This window comes from Camarhynchus parvulus, chromosome 3 (assembly GCF_901933205.1).
Source record: "Camarhynchus parvulus chromosome 3, STF_HiC, whole genome shotgun sequence".
Classification (NCBI taxonomy): domain Eukaryota; kingdom Metazoa; phylum Chordata; class Aves; order Passeriformes; family Thraupidae; genus Camarhynchus; species Camarhynchus parvulus.
The window spans coordinates 64,545,627-64,568,494 of record NC_044573.1 but is presented as its reverse complement, the minus strand read 5'-3'; the positions used below and the strand labels follow the sequence as shown (position 1 = coordinate 64,568,494).

General features: G+C 37.3%; 1 protein-coding gene across 1 annotated transcript in view; it reads left to right on the top strand.

Moving 5' to 3' along the window:
• The window catches only part of RFX6 (regulatory factor X6), a 33,386-nt gene extending 15,601 nt beyond the window's left edge, over window positions 1-17,785 (top strand). The window contains exons 8-20 of the mRNA XM_030944753.1: window positions 1,534-1,641; window positions 3,929-4,006; window positions 4,100-4,213; window positions 6,255-6,304; window positions 6,742-6,901; window positions 8,285-8,429; window positions 9,694-9,803; window positions 11,891-12,008; window positions 13,095-13,217; window positions 14,466-14,675; window positions 15,197-15,706; window positions 16,657-16,875; window positions 17,619-17,785. Coding sequence (XP_030800613.1) covers window positions 1,534-1,641; window positions 3,929-4,006; window positions 4,100-4,213; window positions 6,255-6,304; window positions 6,742-6,901; window positions 8,285-8,429; window positions 9,694-9,803; window positions 11,891-12,008; window positions 13,095-13,217; window positions 14,466-14,675; window positions 15,197-15,706; window positions 16,657-16,875; window positions 17,619-17,785 — 2,112 coding nt within the window. The remainder of the gene's footprint in view (window positions 1-1,533; window positions 1,642-3,928; window positions 4,007-4,099; window positions 4,214-6,254; window positions 6,305-6,741; window positions 6,902-8,284; window positions 8,430-9,693; window positions 9,804-11,890; window positions 12,009-13,094; window positions 13,218-14,465; window positions 14,676-15,196; window positions 15,707-16,656; window positions 16,876-17,618) is intronic.
• Window positions 17,786-22,868: the final 5,083 nt, after the last annotated feature.

Here is a 22,868-nt window from a genome sequence, read left to right as displayed (position 1 = left end):
TTTGCTTAAAAGTACATGCAATTAGGTATTCAAAAAAGATTTACAACAGTTGCATAAGGTGTAATTCTCAGTGGGAACTTAAAGACATTGAAAAGATGTTAAAGCACTGATTGTCTAAATATACTGAGTAAATGGCATTTGAATGAACACTTATTGAGTGCCTGGGACATTGTTTACTTCTGGTATGTTTTATCACATTTTCTAGTATTCTCTCTGTAGGGGGAGATATCAGCAAATTCTTTTATCTAAACCAGTTAGTGCACCATTAGAGTCTGCATGGTTAATTAGGCAGATAATATTACTGTCATTATCTTAATGTTAAATGGCCATTAGAAACAGATGGCATTAAATTGAAAGGGCAAGTGGCAGCAGGTTAAAATATTAAGCCTAGAACTGAGGCACAGTCATATAAGTCCATTAGCAAGGTAAAAAACATTGCCGATTATCTTCTCTTAAACCTTCCACCACAATCACCGCCTTTTTTTTAAATGAGCAAATCCCTTTTAATCAGAGCTTTTAATATATTTCATGGGTAATTGCATAATAAAATCATTAGAATTACTCCTGTTAAAAAATACCCTCTTTATTGCCTGATAGGCAATTATAACACTATAGAAGTATTGACATGAAGAAGTACTAATATTTCTAAATTTCTGCAATTTCTTTTACTTAGCTTTATGTGTATTTGAATAGTAGATAGCACAGGCAAAATTAGTTTACATGATGTATGCTTTTGTTTTTGTGCTGTATGTTTTGTCAGACATATCACCCTATAAAAATAGGGCTATATTTATGTCGCGTAAGTCAGTTACAGGTATGGTTTTCTGAATTTAGTATTTGAGAGAATTTATCTTGAAACTGGCCTCCAATTTATAAGTCAACATTTACAGAAAAATAGTCACATTTGCACACTTTTACACTATATGTTGCATTATATACCTACCATTCCCACTTGGGTGAAATCTACCTGTAGGTAAAGGGGCAGGAAAAGGTCGCTTCATGTTCCATTCAAATGCCTTATGCAAGATCATAAATTTCATGCATTAGTACAGAAGGAGTCTGCATAAAAGTAGTAAGATTCTCCACAGGAATACACAGAATGCCAGCTCGTGGCTCTGCACACTGACTTTACATAAAGACTGGTTAGGCTAAAATAGAATGAAGGGTTTAAGCCAAATGGTCTTTAGATTTGAATGCAGTCCTATGAGAATAATTACAGTTCAGCCAGTAAGAGCAGAACCGTAACACAGATTGTATTTCTTCTCTTGAGAATGAGGGTTTTACCTCAATCATAGTATTTGAGATCTGAAGAACATTCTGTGGAGGTTATATATAGACACATATTTAATAACCTTCCTGAGCTGGGGTCCAGATCTCGATAAGCATCAATATTTTTGAAGGATTATCTGAATGCAATTATTGTGGAACCTTGAGAGATTAATGAAATAATATACAAGTTTAGCATGAATTTTTGGTTTCAGATGTAACAGTATTAGCTATTTCAATGTTCCTGTTTTTTCCCTTCCTTTTCAGGGTGGTTTTACTCGTAAATATTCTCTGAGTTCCAAAACTGGAACACTCCTCCCAGAGTTTCCAAGTGCTCAACACCTTTTGCTTCAAGGGTGCATTTCTAAAGACAAGGTAAAAAGTGAGGTCCTTCTCTTCTGTCTAAGAGATCAAAAATTTGCCACAGAATGTTTCTTCATATCTTAGCCTTTGAGGTATTGACATGAAAGAGCCAGAAATGTCCATAATCAAACAGAGGTGACTGATTTATAGAGGGGGCAAACCTTTACTAACACCGATTAACCGGCTTTCCAATGGAAAGGTGGTTGAATTATTTACCTATTAACTGACCCAGTATTTTACAAACTGATGGTATGTAAGATGGGGAGAGCAAAACAAACAAATAACTGAGAGTTGTATTCTTTACAAATGCCTTTGGATTTAAGGTAAATTTTGTTCTGATTAGAATAGAACAAGTAATTCACAACAAATAGATGAATTTTACTGTCTTTCATTAATTATTTGAAAAGCAGCTGAAAACCTGCACATGTTTGGGTTTGTTTTGAAATTATTTAAATAATTCAATTAATACTAGGTATTACTTACCCTAAGGATAACTCTTCAGTTGGAAATACCTCTCATGTTTTATGTCTGACTTTTTTACTGTGTGTTACGTCCGTGTTGTTTCTTGTTCCCTTACAAGCTGCTACATTGTGCTAGAAATCCTTTGAGAGACATTTTGAACTTTTCAATTTAGTCTTTAGTGCTGGTGATAGCAGTGACTGGTTTGAGACATGTTATTTTGAGAGCCCCTTCTCCTAAGCTTGTTCTGAGAAAGTATTGAAGCCTAGCATTCCTGTAGGGAGAAGCTAAACAAAAGGATTTCTGTCTTAGCTGGAAATCTTATCATTCGTAAAGAAAGCCCAAGAACTGGTATACTTAGCAGCGTGCACCACCTGTTGCTATAGTCTCCATCAGTGAAGTGACATCTCTCATATAGACAGCATTCTCATTAAATTTAAATCTGACAAATGTTTGAGGTTCCTTGGAAACCCAACACAGCAGTAACAAACAAACTGATTTTTACTGCTCCAAAAATGGAGAAAAACTGGCAATTCATTCTCTCTTCATTTTTGGCTCAGCAGCATTGTGCATGACTGTCTGGGGGCAGACTTACCGAGTTATGAGGAGACTGTGGGAAAGATGAATTTCTGTGTATCCTGCATTCTCTTTCCTTGATGCTCTTTTCTCATTTCTTGTTTTCTTATTTCCTGTTTTCTGTTCATAATGCCTTTTCCCTCCTTCAGCTTATCTGACCAAAGGTTATTGAAACTAAGATATTTAGGTACTTTGTTGAAGACAGCCCATACTTGAAGTTTGACTCCTGCATTAAACTCTTAAGGAGTTGCAACTCAGATGTCTGGAGAGCCCATAAATGCAGCAGTCTGCACTATAATAGATGGGTAATTCCTTCATTTAATATTTCTGGAGAGAACTTACCCAACCTTTATACTTCCATCAACTCCTTTCAAAAACAATTCTTTAAAATGTTCTTGAGCACTCTGCTATTGCTTTTCAAAGATACATAGTTAAAGAAACGGCTCTGAAAGTCAGAAGGGTCTGGTTTTAATGAAATCTGCATCCTGAACCTATTGCAATAAGATGCAACCAGGTTCATTTGAAATCTGATAGTGGTTTGCTGGAGAAGTTCATAAACTGTAACAAACCTTCTATGACTCAGGACCATAAGAATGGTTTTGCTAGTCCTAGCCTCATTCCTTAAATGACTTTGCATATTTCTTGTCTTATAATTTGCTACAATTTTTAAAAATTAGTACTTTTATTTTTTTTAATAAGGAAACACTCCATTCAGATAAAGTAGCCTGATGAGATGAAAGGGAGTTCTGCTTTTAAAAGTCGAGTTCATGTGAGGCAGTGATTAAACTTTGACCAAATGACTGGCAGCTATTTTCTCATTTGTCCAGCTAGATGATGTTTCAGAACACTCATAGACGCCTATAGTAGCCTAATGATTAACTTGCGCGGCTCTTTGGGATTAATCTTAGCTTCAGAATTTACTTTACCATCTGACTGACTAATCTGGCTATTGGCTTACTTTATTATCCACATTTTCACAGTGTATACAGGTTCAGATGCTACATGTCTGACCACAGCATCGGTGCTTGACTTAAATAATGACCTAAATAATGCTTGAATAATAATGATATAAAGCTATTGATAAAGCTATAGATGAGTGACATCCTCATCACTTCTGGATATACAGGCTGTCTATTTGTAAATATGCATTGCAATACAGTTCATATTATGTGTTTAAATACTAGCTACACAAAGAAGAAACTTAGATCACCGTAGCAGTAAAGATTTAAGAAACTCTGTTTAATATTTCTTTCTTCCAAAACAGGTAGATACTCTTATCATGATGTACAAAACACACTGTCAGTGTGTCCTTGACAATGCAATTAATGGGAACTTTGAAGAGGTAAAGTTGTTTGAACACACACTCTTGGTACATATGCATGGGAAGCCAAGAAGGCATGATTTATGTCTATGAATCTGGTTCCTATTCCTTTAGATTCAGCATTTCCTATTACATTTTTGGCAAGGAATGCCTGACCATCTTCTTCCTCTGCTTGAAAATCCCATCATCATTGACATTTTCTGTGTCTGTGACTCAATACTGTATAAGGTAAGTTAAGCATTTAGCTACATGAATAATCTCACCCACAGCGCAGCTTCTGCATCTGTAAGAAGATATAATGACAGGGTGACCTGACTGCATTCTGATGTAAATCATCAAGGAAATAATTGAAATCAAGAAATAAAATGGGCAGCTGTAAGAGCTGAACTCCAGTCTCAGCTCAGCTGAACACCTGGTATGTGACCATGGGCAGCACAGCAACAGTGAAACCTTGACATACTTGCTTGAATGTAGCTAAAAGAAATGCTCATGTGCTCACTGACAAGGCTGACTAAGGTAATCTTGGATGAAAACTGAATCCTTGTTTTCACTGAAAAGAGTATTGCAATTTCTACCAGAAAAGAGAGTCTGTGGCACATCTGTAGGGTGATTCCACATGCCAGTCTGCTGCTCACAGGTTATGTCAGGCCTTGGTTTCATGCTACCAAGCTGGAACAATACATTCTTGCCCCTCCTGCCAGCTGCCTTTCATTTCTCTTCTCTTGCTGCTACATGTACCAGCAAAACTGCTACACTCTAAAGTGCTCTGGGTTTAAATAAAAAAATCAAGGACTACTTGTTTTGTGGAGCTTTTGTACCACATGAGTTCTTTGATCTAACTCATGGCATGACCACATAAAAAGTTGAAACTAAGTGACCCTTAGGAGCGTTGCAAAGTCAGGAGTAAGTTGTAGAGTGCTAGGGAAAAAACATTATTTATGCCACCAAAATTTCCTGAGTTTTTCACTTGGAAAGTCATATCAGATGAGTATTTAGTAGATGTAAAGTACTTTAAGTTTCTTTGATAGGACATGCCATAGAAATAGGAAAGGATTCTCATGTAAGTGTCTCTCTAACAGATTTCATATCACATATTGATGAGAAGAAATAACTATTGGTTTACTAGTAAACACCAACCAGTCAAAGCAAAAGACTTGAAGCTTTTTAGCTCTGATGCCTTATTGTAATCTTTCTTTACTGTACAAAAATATGGGGGGGAAGATCCAGAAAAGATGAAAATATGTATTTCTTAGAAGCATAAAAAGCTGTAAAGTAAGAAATGTTTTAGTTAGCGTAGTAAAGCAAAGGTAATTAGCAGTGTTTTAGCTAGCATAGTAAAGCAACGGTAATTAGCATTAGGAATCATAATTACTACCCAGGAGATAGGTCATTAAGCCTCATTTACTTGTAGAGGTTATAATGTACCTTGAGTTTATGAGGTTTTTCCTGCTCTAAATGTGTTGTCTCAATAGATTCAATATTAACTTTATTTATGATAGATTTAATGTGACGGAAGAAGAAATACTAGAGGAGCATTAAATTATAAATTGAATAAGACCAAATTTCTCAGAAGTTCATAAAGTTGCTATTGTGCCTCTTCTTTGTCTCTCACTATTTCTTACCTATAATCATGTTAGATATTCTTGACATGTGACAGAAGGAATAAGGAATTACATTGGATTGTTATCAAACTATTTACATTAACAGAGAAAGGAGATTTGTGGAATATTGTCTAACAACTTTGTCCTCCACAGTAAAATTCCCTAGGGGGCATGCCAGATGGCACAGTTTTTGCCAAAACTGTTCCAGATCACACTTAGTTACAAGGAACTCTATGGCTAAACTCTGAATGCCTGCAGTGCCATGTCCAGTTTGGTAGAAAAAAGAATCAACAACATTCAAAGACTTGGAAGATCCTTGAGTATCTGCTTTACAAAGGACATGATGATGCTAGAAAAAGAAAAGTGTTTATGCATCTCACTTCTGCTGGTTTCCCTTCTTTAAGACATGGGGAGTAGCATGTATTGTTTGGGGATTTTTTTCATTTTACTGCTATGAAGATACACAATAAGTATATGAATGTCTCATATGTTCCTGTCAAATAGTGATTGGAGAAATCCAGGCATATAAATATCTAGACAGTAGGTTGAATGGATTTATTCTGTGTAAAATTTCTGCAATCTAAGTAGACAAGATAGACATGAATGAATGAATGAACAAATGAATGGCCAGTGGAAGCATGATGTCATTTTCTGTTAACTTTTTGAAGGTTCTTACAGATGTACTCATCCCTGCAACAATGCAAGAAATGCCAGAAAGGTAGGTATTTGAAAATAATCTTGGTGCATTCTGATTTTTAGGCATATTCCAGATAAATACCAGTAATTCTATATTCTAGAGAAATTTTCTCACTGTATTTATGCTCATTTTTAGAACAGTGGAGTATGTATAGCAAAATAGTTTCAGCTCTGAGGCCAGCTATAGAACAGCCTTAAAATATTAGATAGCATTTTATTGTACCAGTTGGTCCACAGTTTTTTTCCAGAGGAGTTATGTATCAATATGTAGTCAATATATAGATCAGTGATTGGTCATTTCCTGTTTCTTTTCGTATCACCTGAGGAGGAATTTCCAGATATGTTCAGAAGTCTGTTATCTTGATTCAGAAGTCCATTAGATTGAAACCCAATTATTTAAACTAATGCCACACAATTTTTATTGGTGATTCTCTAAATCACTTTTTGTTTCCCTTATAGTTTACTGGCAGATATAAGAAGTTTTGCAAAAAACTGGGAACAGTGGGTTGCTTCCTCTTTGGAAAATCTACCAGAAAGCCTGATAGATAAGAAATTGCCTATTGCACGAAGATTTGTTTCCTCCTTGAAACGACAGACGTCATTCCTACACCTAGCACAGGTAAACAGAGTAAGATTACACATTAAAAAATATGTCAGTTGTAGTCATTGTACTTTTCTGACTATGAGATACAATGCATTATTTTTTCAATTTTGACCTTCAGCCATGAAAGACTTAAATCTTGTAGTTTTAGCCATGAAATTAGAAAGTGACCATAAATAGATCTGAGCAGAACTTCAAAATTTGTACCAGAAAAGAGAGCAAATAGCATGGTTATAATGAACTGCCGTCACTGGAACTTTTTTCAATAAAACAATCAAGTGGAATATATGTGTATTTTCTTTAGTACCAAACTGGAAAATACCAGATGATCCTTCTTGCCTAGCAAAGATTCTCTGCCTTGTCCATGTTGTTCTATTTCTGTTTGAGTTTTGAGTGGAAAGAAGAAATGGGAGTGACAGGTAGTTGGAGACTTCAAGACTTTGTTGTCAGGATACAGGTATCTGCAATTAGGAGTCACCTCCATGTGATGGTTTTGTAGATTATCCAAAAGGGTACGATGCCTTTTGAGGAACTTCCTCCCGTGCTGGCATCTTGGGCTTTGAGGTGGTAGTCCTCATGAATAACTGCAGGCACATCAGAGATTCATGTTGACTTGGTTTTCTCTTTCATAAATACAAAAGCAGTATATAGGTGATCTTGTGAAGATAATCTGATAGGAAGGCACATTGGAAGAGCGTCAGGAGTCTAATGAAAGGGAAACATCTCATCTGATACGTGATAAACTCAGCCATGACAATAAAATTAAACATAATAAGATTCTTCTCTGAGCAGTTTTTTGGGTGCTCTCCAGGTTTTGGCTGGGATAAAGTTAATTTTTCTCATCAGTATGGGTCGATATTTTGGATTTGCACTGGAAACTGTTGATAATTCAGGGCTATTTTAGTTTCTGCTGCACAGTGTTTACTCACAGCCAAGGTCTTTTCTGCTTCTTACACCACACTGCCAGCAAGTAAGTTGCAAGTAAGCAAGTTGGAAGTGCACAAAAATTTAGCAGGGGACATAGCTGGGACAGCTGTCCCCAGGTGGTCACAGGGATATTCCTTACCACAAATCAACAATAAAACTGGGGGGAAGTTTGGTAGGGGACCACTGCTCAGGGACCTGACTGGGCATTGGTCATTGGGTGGTGAGAAATTGTTTTAATTGTTGTTTTTCAGTGTTTCTTTTAAACTTTTAAATTACTATGGTTGTTGTTATTTTTGTTATTTCTTTAAAAAAAATATCCAACTGTTTTTAACCTCACCAACAAGTTTTCTTCTACTGTTTTAATTCTCTCCCCCATCCCTTGGCAGGGTGTGGAGTGAGTGAGGGGCTGTGTGGTGCTTATCTGGGGCAGAACCACAACAGGGTCTCAGTATTTTAACTTGCTTTCTCTTGCAGATTGCTCGGCCAGCTCTTTTTGATCAGCACGTGGTGAATTCCATGGTGTCGGATATTGAAAAAGTTGATTTGAATAGTATTGGTTCTCAGGCCCTCCTTGCAGTTTCAGGGAGCACAGACTCTGATGGGGAAGTTTACAGTGAATGTAAGTGATATATTTTTACCATTTATTACCATCCATTGTGATATATTTTTTACTGTTAAAAGTACATTCTTTCATTCCATGCCACACCAGTCTACTTGGACTGACTGAGACAGGGCACTCATAGACTCTGCTTTCTCTAATCTAGTTCACCATAAACTTCAGTAGGTTAAGGAAACCAATTAGTTGCCCTGGCATGTCCTACAAGAACAGAAGCTTGTCCTGGAAAGTCATCCCAGCTAGATGACTAAATGGTTGCTAAAAAATTCATTTACATGTCAGTTGCAAATCTCTTTTGAAACTTGGCCCTATCCTATATGGGGATATTGAACAGATCAGTTCTTGAAAGGTTTGCCTGAAATTCCATTTCATTATGGCCTAATGTAATGGATATTTGAACTAGTTTACTTTTTTAAAATTAATAATTTTTTTCTGAAAATTGAGCTTTAAAAATATATGTAATTTTTTCTTTAGCGTAGCAGCTATTTTCATACGCAAAATAGAGAAGTATAAATTTTGAGGATAGTTAATTTTCATATACATTGTTGAAAAATAAATATAGTCATTTTCTCGGTCAAAAAGAGAACTTTGTCATAGGAGTCACATTGATCAGAGTTTCAAGAGCTGAAAGTTATAGCAGTGTGTTGTCCTGTAACTATTATTACTTTGATTATGAAAGTTTGTTCTCTTTAATGATTTACAATCCTATTCACATTTTTATTTGAGTTACCCCTTTCCCTCCTTTTTTTGTGTAGTTATTTTTTTATTTTATTCTCGGTCTTCTTTCACATTGGTTAAAAAAGAAAAGAAGAGAAATAGCTGGTCCTTCAGGCACTTTTTTGAAAATGGGAATTGAGGAAAATAACTTTATATCCTATTGTGAGAAACTTGTAAAATATGAAGGAAAAGCAAGACACTGCAAATCTGCCATATTACAGAGAAAGCTTTATTAGCAAACATAGTACTAGAAAGGTTAGCAAGATTGAATCTACAAAGGAATGAAAAATACAATAATCTTCTTTTGCTTTTATTTTCCTATAAAACTTCATTGTTTTACAACCTGTATCACTGTAATGCTTAAGTAATTAAAATGCATGTGTATGAAGGATGTTTGTGTGCTTGCTTTGCTGGGGAATTACTTATTTCTTTACTGCTCTAATTCTTTGGTTTTCCTTTCCATGCTACAATATTGTCATATGGCTGGTGAGTGGCTTTTTCTCATGTTCAGAATAGAGTGCAATGATATGTTCTCCTTTTTACATGGTAGATGACTCTATTACAGTGTTCCAAGAACTGAAGGACCTCCTAAAGAAGAATGCCACTGTGGAATCATTTATTGAATGGTTGGATACTGTGGTTGAGCAAAGGGTTATCAAGGTACCTTTCAAATGTTCTGCCTGTCTCCAGACCAAATCCTACTCCCCTAAATCCTTATGCAGTCCCACTGATTTTCCACAAGGAATTTTCATCTCTGCTCCTATCTCCTTTACTTTGACAAGGAAGTTTGTAATTTGGTGTCAAAGGTTCCTGTGATACTAGTCCAAATTAATCATGTTGAGCAGTCTTACATGTGCGACAAACTAAGAGGTGTTGTAGCTAAGACACTAAAGTCAGCACTTTCACAAGCTGTACACGACAGAAACCCTCTGACCTTATGTGTTCCTGCAGAATTGCAGGGGGATTTCTCTGAGTAAGGTGAGCAAAAGTTGGTTCTCAGAGAAGCAATTCTCTCTTCCATGGCATTTAGGTGGTACTGTGTGTGGTATAAGTTACTGCAGCAGGTGGATTCAGAAGTAGCTAGCCTCCTGAAGGATTTCCATATTTCAGGATTGAAGATACAGTTTTGTAGCTTTGTAAGGTGCTTAACTCAGTAATTGATGGTTTTGATTCGATTCCCCTTCCCATCTCCAATTACCAAGATGCATTTTCATCACAAGTATTTTATATGCATGTAGTTATGTAGGGATTAATAAACTACCGCTCAGAACAAGAGAAAGGATTTTTTCTTATAGCTAAGTAAAATATATTTACCCAATTTGTGACTCTAATTACTGTAAACTAGTAGAATAGGGTGTTACATATTGTTGGCTAATAGCTGAACACTGGTCTTCTCACCTTCTCATTTCATTTTCAACTGAAAATGCAATATCTTATTCATCATTTTAGGTAGGATCTTGATATGAATGGGTGTAAAAGGATGAGATGATACAGTTAGCATCAAATGGCTGGCGGAAGAGAGACTGCCACTTACAGGAAAACCATAGGCATGCCCTTTTTCCTTTCTTTGCCTGTTTTCCCAAATTTCAGTGGAGGCAGTGATAATTTCTTTCTTTTTAAAGTACTCCGAGTTTCCTAAAAATTGCTGACACATGGGCAGCACAGTGAGTATCTTTGGCTTACTTAGGGCAGCAGAGCCAAAGTCCTCACACACACAGAAATCTCCCAAGGCAAAAAAATCCCATTGAAGCTGAGTAATCTCAATTAATTTTAGACTGGAATCTAAATTTCATTCCACAATTTAGAAGACAATTCCTGATAAGCAAATCGGGCAGAAAAGGTGAAGCAATTTTCCATTCAGCATCTACTACGTGACACCATGTTATTAAAGCTAATGGTTATGCTTCCTAGCATTGTTTTCATGTACTTAAGGGAAGAAGTACCAACAAGTTTTGATATGAAACTAGGTCAACTTGAGCAGAAGCTAATAATTTACAGAACGTGTAATCCTTCCACTGCTGTTTGCCTTCTGTTCATGCTAAAGTGTGGCTACTGTCAAACTCACACAACAGCTTCTTTCTGCCTGCTGTTTGAGAAAGTAACAGGGCATTCATGTTGCCACATGAACAAATCACTGCCAGAGCAAAGTGGCTGTGTGAAATGCAGTATTAAAAGCATCACTTTGATCATCATGATGGTAACATACCATTCTGTAAGAGAAATTCTGACCAGTATTACACAGATTAAATTGAAGACTAATTTCTATTCCCTTTTTTTATGGAATTACAGTGCCAGAGGGTACTGTAATTCCTTCCTTCCTTCCTTCCTTCCTTCCTTCCTTCCTTCCTTCCTTCCTTCCTTCCTTCCTTCCTTCCTTCTTCCTTCCCTCCCCTCCCCTCCCCCCTCCCCTCCCCTCCCCTTCCTCACCTGTGTAGTTACAGAACTTCACACCTTTAATACTAGAATATGGAGTAATTTATGTCCCATCAGGGCCCAAGCAGTAAGCAGTTTGCTTCATCTGACATTGGCAGACAACATTCTATGATTGCCCTGGAAGACGTGAAGGCTGCTGTTTTAACAAGTTAGGTCACAGAGTAGGGAGATAGTTTGAACTAGGCAGCTTGATTCACTCTGCCACATCAGCCTGAGTTAAGGAGTCCTTGAACTCTCAGGGATATTCAATTCTTCTCTCCTGTTGGCAGAAAGCAAGTGTGCATGCGTAACAGTTATTTACTGTTCTCTTTCAGGCAAGCAAGCAAAATGGGAGGTCTTTAAAGAAGAGAGCTCAGGACTTCCTTCTGAAATGGAGCTTTTTCGGTGCTCGAGTCATGCATAACCTAACTCTAAACAATGCATCAAGTTTTGGTACCTGAGCTTTATAAAAACACTCATATTTTGCACATATATTTTAAGCACTTTCCTCTGTTTCCTGTGCTGAGGAACCCATCCTAATACAAAAATTCTTTGATCAAAGCCACAAATACTGTTTGATGTATTTTTCAAACTAATATTTTACAGTAAATGCTAGCAATATTTTTTGCTGGTAACCTGTGTCATAGGGTTGTTTGTGAATAGTATTTTTCTTTTGACTTGCTGTTTTGATACTGCTTTGATATTTAAGTGCTAGGAGCTTTGTTTGTTTTAATATGGTAATGACTGCATATCTCAGTATAAGAGACAAAAGATTTAAATTATTGTTTTTACCTGTGGATCAGTTTGGTAAAAAAATACTGTTGTATATAAGTTCTTGTGCATGATATGTTTTAATAAAAGCAAAAGAAATTTAGCAGTCACCACACACATAATTCTGGAATTGCCAGATGATCGATTAATAGTTTGTGGCTTTTTAAAATTAAGGGTCACACATATATCTTTAGGAATGTTTACATTTTTGGGAACGCTCAGAAAGAACCTTATATAAAAGAGAAGATGGCAGAGCAAGTGAAGCAAAAAGTGAAGCAAAGTATGTAATGTCATATGTTTAGTCATAGGTACATTGTTATCTAAAATTCAGAGGATATTTGAAATGACTCGATGGACACATACATTTTTTTAATGTGATATATCCTTGAAATAAGGTCAAAGACTTTACCAGTTATTGTCTGGTTATTTAACACAAGGCAAACAGAAATAGAGCAGAGGCATTCTAGCAGACTTCAGCCTTATCTAACTCCACTGTGTGCTCTCTTCAAGTATAAAGCATGTCTCACTTTCATCAGTATTTTTCTTTGATGTAATTAGTGGTCAAATAGCCTACAGGACAGTAAACAATTGAGCTAGGTGGGCCAGTGCAAAGAGAGATTAGAGCTAGAAGTTAGGCACTATTCCTTGTTGGTCTTGCCAGGTCATTTAAAGTCCACAATTATTTGTTTGTTTCACTGGCTTCTTTTGGAGTGGTGAGAGATGGTCACAAAGATAACTCAGCTACTCTCTCTCTTTCTCCTCCAAAAGGTTCTTTTCATTTGATCCGCATGTTACTAGATGAGTACATCCTGCTTGCCATGGAGACACAGTTCAATAATGACAAAGAACAAGAACTCCAGAATCTACTGGACAAGTACATGAAGAATTTAGGTAACTAGAGCTTGCTTCTTTTGCATGTGCTCCGGTATGTTTAGAAATTGATGTATTTGCTTAAGCAGAAGCAAGTTTACTGTGTTCTGCTGAAGGTGTGGTTATGTGCAACATTGTCAAATTCACCTGAAAAGTTTGTGATCATTCACTCAGCAATTCATTCCCACCTTCTTACTACAGTTCACTTAATAACATTTTGTTGGAATGTCAATACCAAGGATCACTGAAATTATCCTGGATGCAGCAAGGACTTGTAGGTACATCTGAAGGGCCATGAACTGAAGTGTGAAAAGAGGTATAATTAGCAGAAAGGGCAGGAATTCCTAATCCAGTTTTTCCCCAAAGCTTAAATATGTAATTACAACTTGAACCAGGAATCTATTAAATGTTACCAGAGTGCAAATATCCTTTCAACGTTGGAACACAAGTTTGGAGCCCTATTTACCATGTGGTTGAAGTATTACTATATGGAAGAGAAATGAAATTATTTGAAAACAGTATCCTTAACATTTTCTATCTACCAGGCTTCTTCAAAGTTAGACAGTTTGAAATTATATGTTCCAGGTCCTTTGCTATAAAAAGAATGAAGATTGATTTGAATCAAATTCTGGTCCAAGTTAATAATTAAAAATCCAGTGAAACTTCAGAAACTTGCAGAATTATTTTTTATTAGCATTAACACTGGCAGTCAATCCTTAACTTTTTGGTTGTTGTTACTCTAAATCTGCACTTTATACAGGAAACATGCATAGGATTTGTCTGACAGCAAGTGCTGCACTTCTTTCAATTCAGCCTCCCAAAGAAAAACTTGGCCTGTGTGACAGTTGCCTTATCCTTGTATGTTTAGGTGAAGTACTTGAAACCATAAAGTAAAATCATGGTTTCCTCCGAAGAACAGCAAAACTGACTTTATCAATAGTCTGCAAAAAGCTGAAGAACTCTTGAGTATAACAATTGCTTTTCTCTAGATATCAATATGAAAAGAGAGTTCAGGCATTCTAAAGTTGCTATTGTTAATTCTTTAGGATGAAATGTCAATCCTGATTCACTCTTAATGCACTTTACTTGACTTCATTGTTGACATTTACTTCAAGGGAATAAATCTGATTCATACTTTCAATATGATGGCTTCAGTAAGGAGCTGAAACTGTGTGATGTAGATCTGTGGTCAGTGAAAATGATACAAACAGAACTTGTGTGCAGTGAGGATACTTAACAGCCAACAAGGGTTTTCATTTACCCTTCCAGATGCAAGCAAAGCCACCTTCACTGCATCCCCAAGCTCTTGCTTCCTAGCAAATCGCAACAAAGCCGCTCCTCTGCCCAGTGACACTTCAGTCAAAAACGAGTGCCTAGGAGAGCAAACCTACGTGTCCTTGTCAGCTGGCCAGCCCAGCAGTGCACCTTCTGGTCTCAACCCTTTCAGCACAGGAGATGGGGAGAGTATGCAGCTGACAGGTGTGTATCAACTCTTCCAGCTTCTCCTTCCCTTATTTGCTTGCTAGTCTTTCAGTTCGTGGTAGCATGTTGCTGTAGGAGGAACAGTGACCACATGCATTTTTGAAGACCTCCAGTAAACAACATTTCATGAGCTCACCTTCTGTGGTCATTTACAGAAGTCAGCAATTGTAATTACCCTGCCAGTAATAGTTCCTCTTGGAAAAATGGTAAAACTATCTTAGAACTCTTGGCTTGGTGAGGTTCTTATGAGTAGAGAATGAAAAGTAAATGTGGAGCACATAAGGAGTGTAACTGTTTGGAATTCCCACTGAATGTGGCACCTGGAAGCTGGAGAATGAAAGGGAGAAGTTTTATACCCTGAAGCCATGAAATAAAAGCTGTGAATTATATGGGTGGGGGGCAGTGCATATCTTCTGTAAAGGTTTCAAATGGTAATCTGCACGTCATAAGAGGGTTTGTGTCTTAACAGCAGTACTGAGGTATGGACGCTAATCACAGTTAATGTTTATTTATTCCAGATCAAATGGAGCTGTCTCAAAGCACTGGTCACCTCATGACTCCACCCATTTCACCAGCCATGGCCAGCCGAGGAAGTGTTATCAACCAGGGGCCAATGGCTGTGAGGCCTCCCAGCGTAGGTCCCATGCTATCGACACATTCACAGTGCTCTTCCTACTCAGAACCCCTTTATCAGACTCTGTCACAGACCAATCAGAATTACTATGGAAACAATTCCAATTACCAGGCTATGTTCAGGACACAGGCCCATTCCACTTCAGGAGTTTACGACCATAGAGCAGAGCCCAGCCGATTCAATGCCTTGAGTGAGCAGCAGTTCTCCAGAGACTACTTCAGCAACAGTTGTGCTGTGTCTCCCTACAATGCCAGATCCCCTTCCAGCTATGGTCCCTCCAACATGCCTCAGGACACACACAATATGCAGTTTCTGAACAGCGGGAGTTTCAATTTCTTGAACAACTCAGTGTCTACATGTCCAGGAGCAGCTTATCCTGCTAATGCTTCCAACGGTATTAATACATATTTTCTTTTTCCTTTTGTTTCTCTTTCATTGCTGGAGTAAAACACTTTTTCTCTGCCTTTTTTCCTGTGGAAGATGTTTTTCAGCTTTTATTTATACATTCCTGTTTTCCACTTACCTGATAACACACAGAGATTGTAAAGCATCTTAATAAGCTACTTAAGGGTTTATTTTCCTCTGGTGAATCCTCAGTTGACCTCAAATGCATCTGCTGCCCTATGTAATCTTCCTTTGGTATCATCACCAAATCTTGCACAAAGGAAGCAAAACCAGGATGATCTTATGGTTTAACAGTCTCTTGAAAAGCCCCCAAAATATTTGCTGTGAAACATAGCAGACACAAGATAGCTTATCTCAGGGATCAGCATAATGGATCATTTGAGTTGCAGGGTGGAAAGAAGTATAAAAATGTGCACTAGCAATAGTTTGGGACTTTGTCCCTCTCATTTCTCATCCTTCACATGTAAAATTACTCCTTCAGAGGTATAGGCAGCAAAACACCTCCCTCTTCTGGAGGAAAGGCACAGTGGAAATGTTACTTTTATATGGTTTTGTCTATGCAATGAGTGCATATTACCCTGCAGATTTTCTTTCCGTGTATGCTTTCCTTCAGTAAGCTTCAGAAGGAAGCACTGAACTGTGCTTAGGACTCCCCGTGGTGTCTCTTAAGGCCAGTGATTGCAGGCTATGTTTGATTCTAAACTTAGAAGGAAGAAACCGAAGGCATGATTGAACCCTTACCATATTATGGTTTCCTTGTTACCACCTCTCTTTTAGGTCAGTCTTTACATATGCTGCTTATTTTTTTGTGTGTGTATATAAATAATCTTATTGTGAAGGGCTTCATCCAGTAACAAGTACTGTTTTTCCAAGGTTATCACAGGCTCATACACTACCCAGTAGTTTCATTCATCTTCTTTTTTTTAAATCTTCAATTAGGATATTATGGAAACAATATAAATTATTCAGAATCTCACAGACTTGGAACAATGGTGGACCAACACGTTTCTGTAATCAGCAGTGTCAGCAGCATTCGGCCACTGCCATCCTACAGTGATGTACATGATCCACTGAATATCTTGGATGACAGCAGAAGAAAACAAACAGGCTCCTACTACTCAGAGTCCTCACCTCCTATTGTCTGCCGGACCCCTATGTGTAAGTACAGCCAACAACTGAGGAGCAGCTGTGAATTTTTAGTATCCTATCAAATGCTGAGTGTTTAATTGTAGCTCACATACACAATATATGAAATGCAACATAGAGATAAAGCAGCCTGGTACTTAGGATGTGTTTTCCTTAAAACTGAGTTTAATAAATTTGCTTCCATAAGGAGGTCTATAATCCATTGTCCAGGAGCAGTGGAATGATTGGCCTGAGTTGCATAAAAATGTGTATTAGGAAGCACTTTCTAATGATTAAGTAAACTAATAATAGATTGGGCTTTTCTAGGGTCTCTTGGAGATCCTCACTGTCAAACAGATCAAAAGAATCCTGGGTCAGGGGTGTCTCAGTATATACTTCCTGTGCTCTGGTCCTCCATTCTATGCTTCAACAACTGTGTAATAGGCAAAGTTCCCACTGACAGTGAATTTTAGGCAGAAATACCCAATCCCAAAGGGTTTATTTTGGTATATGCCTTAAACAAATAGCAGCCGAGTTTGGTCTCACATTCCAAAAAGATTTGCATGGAAGATATGAACTAGGGCACTTTATTTCTACACAAGATTACTTCTTCCTACTGCTTACCTGTTAATCCTGCACAGAACATCAGACATTTCTGTCCTTCAGATGATGTGCCTGGTAGATAGGAGTTTCCATCAAATGAAATTGGATTGTGATTTCTGTTAAATGCAATAAATTGTAAACTTGCAGTGATGGCAACCTTTTTTTCCCCACAGCTTCAAACTTGCAAACCACATCTTCTTCACAGTGTATGTATGGAACATCTGGTCAGTTCCCTTCCCAGGAAAATCTGGAGGTCCATGCCCCACCAAACAGAGATATGGTGCCATCTTTACCACCAATCAACACTGTCTTCATGGGAGCAGCTGCTGGAGGAACCTAACCGAGAGAGACATGTCTGAGCCCTAAGCTTACTTTCCAATCCCAGACATTAAGGCTATGATGGTAATCCCCTCCCAAGTTGGTGGAAGATAAAAGTAATACATATAGTGTTAAAGAAGCCATTTTAGCAATGTTATCAGCCCTCCACACACAGAAAATAGCTATATTTAGATTGGGTCCTGCTTATGAATCTCTCAGGATTGTTCTCACCATTATAGCTTTTCAGTCAGAAATTCAGGGTAAGCAGAAAGAGACAGCAATTCTTGCACGCAAGAATAAGTTGTAAAGAAATTATTACATCTATTCCTAATTTATTAAAAATGCTATTTTAGTCTTTAACTTTTATCTTTTTTTATATATATAAAGTTTATTTAATGCCTGTGTTGCTCATTATTTATTAGGACCACAGAGTAACTGTTTACTTTCTCATATTTGACAGATTGTCAAATGTATGTATCCTACCTCCTATGGAAATGTTTACAAGGTCAGTTTTTACTGTTTTAAACGAAACTAAGCCAAACTCTAAAGTTTTTTACTGTTGTGCTCTGGAAAGTCAATTTCAAATGTTTAGTGCCTACCTGTGTAAGTGAAAGTCCTCAGGAAATAAATAAAGCATATTATGGAGATTTTATTTCTTTTCCTCTTAAAATAAAACCAACAAAACATGCAAATATCATAAGCTAAGTAACTGCAGTAGCCTGCTACTGTAGCTGGATAACTGAAGGAAATAAAACTATGCCACTAAATGTCATGCAATTTCAGAATTACCTCTTACGAGCCCAAAGTTTTTTTCTGATGGAAATCCATAAAAATAGGTTCATCAGCTTTTGCTGATTTAGGGAAACTGTGTAAACTGAGACTGACAGTAATAAAGATTATTAAAAAATTTTGCAACCCTTCAATAGCTATTTTAATTTTAATAAGTGTTTTACAGATGCCATGATAATCTGTGCACAAACACACATTTGTTTATGTTTCTGGAGAAGCCAAGAATACTCACTAGTGGTGTTAGAGACGACAGAGAAGAGAACACACAAAACAAATTTCTTGCTATGCATTCATGAAATAGCAGGTGTTATTTTATACTCAGATTATCCCAACACCAGATTCAGGTTTGGATTTAAATCCACTCCCATTCAGTCCATTAAATATATGCTGAGCATTGTGGAATTGAAGAAAAGGGCATTTCTGGTGGAGGAAAATGGATGATACCAGGATGCAGCTTTTCTTTCTAATTCTGTAAATCTTCCTTCTGTATCTCTCTATCATGAGAAATCTGCAGAAAAGCAATCAAAAACATTGACTGGATTAGGTTGTGAATAATTCTGGATATGAAACACTTAATGTAGAAAAAAGACACCATAGTTCAGTAATTGAGAAGCAGAAGACTTCAGCTCAATTGCTTCCTAATTCAGGATGAAGACTTAGCCTGTGACCAAAAGTACCATAATGGTGCAAGAAAGCTTTGGTTTCTATACAAATTCACGATGAGATGTAATGGTAACACAGATTGTTCAGTATTTACTGGACAAAGCTTTGTAGCAAATGAAGTAAGTACTCTAAAAGAGTTCTTTCTTCATGACTGTTCAGGATGTATTTTGTACTAAAATTAGTCCTATAAAAGTCAAGTTCCCTCCCTATGTATGCAGGTCACCTCCACAGTCAGTGACAGGAGAGGAGATACCTCCCGTTCCAAGGAGTTAAGATGGGGAGTACAAAGGTAAGGGATATGCCACTAGGGATACGTCACTGTCCTGAGATCCTTGGCTCCCTCAGCTAACAAATGACATGGCACAAATAATTAATTTAAGGTCAAAACTTCCAGGTTGTTGAATATGTGTGAGGGGAATATGTAGAATTTAGAGAAAGTAGGCAATGACTAGCAGACAGGGTCTTAGTCCGTTAGGCTCTACATAAAAAGAACTCTGTGTACATAATTTCTCAAATGGGGTATGGGATTTATATGCACCATTTCCAGTAATTTTCTTGTTGTTATGTGAACCATTTTGCACTGGGGTTTGTTGGATTTTTTTGGGCTCCCCCCGCCCCCGCAATAAATTACTGCGTCTGTACGTCATCTGAGATAAGATATGATCGCGTGTCATTAAATGCGCAGATTCTCCTGAAGTCTGCAGAACACAAAGTTGCATAAAGGAACACACTGTTGGAAATTGCAGTTCATTGTCAAGAGCAAAGAGCTATAAAAATATTGTAATATTCAAATAGCCAGTTGAGAGAATTCTCTCATAGGGCTGCAGAACAAAACAAACCCATCATAATTGTAACTAGCAAAACCAAATGAGAAATTTCCATTTTATGACCCATTAGTGCAATCAAATAAATGGTTTGATGAATTCAGTACATTTTGTCTATATAAAATGAAATAACTCATAGCTTTTGTGAATAGCCCATGGGAAGATTTTTATCTTTTGTGTTGTAACAGCATTACAGTAAATTATATCAAGAATTAATGGAGTCGCTGTTTGGTGGTTTTGTATTAGTAAGTTCAGTTGCATTTCTGTGGATGCATAAATACATTGGTTTTAATATATATATGCCTGGAAATCTCTGTTAAAGATTGTACTTATTGAGTACAATCAGTGTCAAATGAATCTTGCCTAAAGGAAAAAACAAAGCCTTTTTTTTTTTTTTTTGAGAAAGAAACATGAAAAATTAAATCCTTTTGATCTATTTGTCGGTATCAATTACTCTGAACTAGTGCTAGGAAAGGCAAAAGAGGTGGGTGAGCAAGTCAATTTTGCTTCCACTTCTAAAGTAAAAGTGTTTCTAATACAAATTATATCAACCAAGATGAAGCAATATTGGAGGTGAACCAATTGTCTTGTGCCATGAGCCCATGCCCTCGCTGTGCAGAATTTATGCTGGAAGAGGAGCGCAGTTCTTTGACCCTGAAGGTAATTAAGACCATGGGAATATTGCTCCAAACTCAAAATTAGAGAGAAAGTTGGCTTTTACCTTTAAATGTGCAGTGAAAGCACAGTGAAATAACTTGCAAAAGGTGAACCTATGTATTGTTCTGTCATACCACACACCAAATCACTGGTCAGATCAGCATCCTGTCTCTATCTTGTATGTGAGCGATTGTTGGTCACTGAGAGGAGGGGAGTCTTTGGTGCAGAGCCATTTAGCAAAACCTCATGCTTGCTGCAGACTATTAGAAGGGGTAGGAACAGATGTTTTGTATGATGCTGCATAGTATTTTTTCCCTCAGTATGGGGTTAGGACTGAGTAACCTTTAGGCTTATAGAGCAATAAACAGTGGTACAAACAAATCTCCACTCTTAGAGCACTTGGAGAAAACCTGTGGAGATGTTATCAGTCTTAGAAAAGCAGATATTTGACATTAAAGAAAAAATACAGGTTATTAATGCCATACCTGTAGACAGTAAATACTGTACTGCTACAGGCTGGGCATCCCATACCACCAACATTACTATGCTAAAAGTAAAACTGGCCATCAAGCAAAACTTAAAAGGGTTGAGGCTGCATGCTAGTGATTAGATCAGCATAGTTCAGGAGGCTGAACCTGATTTTAAAAACTGAGGATAGATTGGAATTTTTTTTCAGTTCAATGTGCTCCAGGTTATAAGTAACAGGCTTTTGTATGAATAGTTTTGGGCTATGGTTTAACTGAAATCACTAACCTAACTTTAAAGTTTGGATTAAATTCTGTATTAGCCAAGGGATGTAGTCCGGGCAAGGATGGGCTGGTTGATATGGGCCTTAGGACTGTTGCAAATAAGGGCTGGTAAAGCCTTGGTAAATTGCCTGTCTGAAACAGCTTGTAGGTTTAGTTTTTATTATAAACTCTGTTTGTAGGATTTGGGAATAGCTATGACTGGGTTTATGGATTTGGATTCAGGCTACCATGTTGGATGAGCCGGCATAATGTCTGAGCTTGGCTTGTGTCTTGCCATAAAGGTTTGCATGGTGTGTTTAACTTAATATAGTTAATTCTTGAACATCTGATGCTTTCTTCCTAGTGATGTACTCAGGACAGAGCTTAAATCTGATTTATCTTTGGCATAAGGGTTAACTTCAGAGGGTCAACATGAAGCTGAGACCACAAAATATTGTTGGATTTAAAAGTGTCCATCAAGCTTGACTTAATGCTGCTGCTTAGAGGGACCCACAAGCTATGCTTAGTTCTAGAAAAAAACAGAATGTAGATACAACAATATAGATTACTATTGTACTCAGAACTTTCATTATGATTGACTTAGAACAGGCAAAAGTGAGGTGTTTCTGCGTGTTTCTGCATTTTTAGCAGGGGCTGTTGAGCTTAAACAAAGCTTACTGTCAGACCAGATATCTAGTAATAATTTCTTCAAGGTCTCGCCTTAAGACTATAGACTTAGAACTGATTTGAAATTTACATTTGAAAATGAAAGAAGATTAGCCATTTAGAATAAAGCCAGATCTAGAAAAAACAAGTGAGACTAATTTGGACTTTTAGGTGATGGAGATCACATTATCAATCATGCTTCTGAGGCTGGCATTGTGCAATCTGAAGTTATGGTTGGGGTTCAGGCCAACATGAAGCAATGAATCTGAACTAATTATGGATTTAAGACCTTCAAGGGTTGATGGTTATTATTGACATTAATAAGAGTCATTAGTTCTAGACAAGAGTGGAAGTAAAATCTAGGACTAGTCAGTAATTGTGTAATGCAGGATCAATGCATGTCTAAGTAGTCATTAGCTGAATGAAACTTCTTTGATGGAAAGTAAATGCATCTTCCACAGCCTAAGACAAGAATGATATCTTTAATGGAAGAACTGTAGGACCTGTAGCCTCAAGAGAGATTCTGCACCATTACTTATGGTTAGACCTCAAGTAACCAACACTACTGAAATGGTGAAAGGTCAGCAAAACAGGAGATCTTACTGCAAACTATGCTGATTCCATGGTCACCAGACATTTGCAGCAGCTACAACTCGACAGAATCTCCTCTTGCAAGGACCTGAGGCCTTACACCAATGAAGGCATAAGCAGGCAAAACAGGAGGAAAGCAGGGCTGGGGTCTGAAATATCATGCCCATTGCAAAATGAGAGTGACATC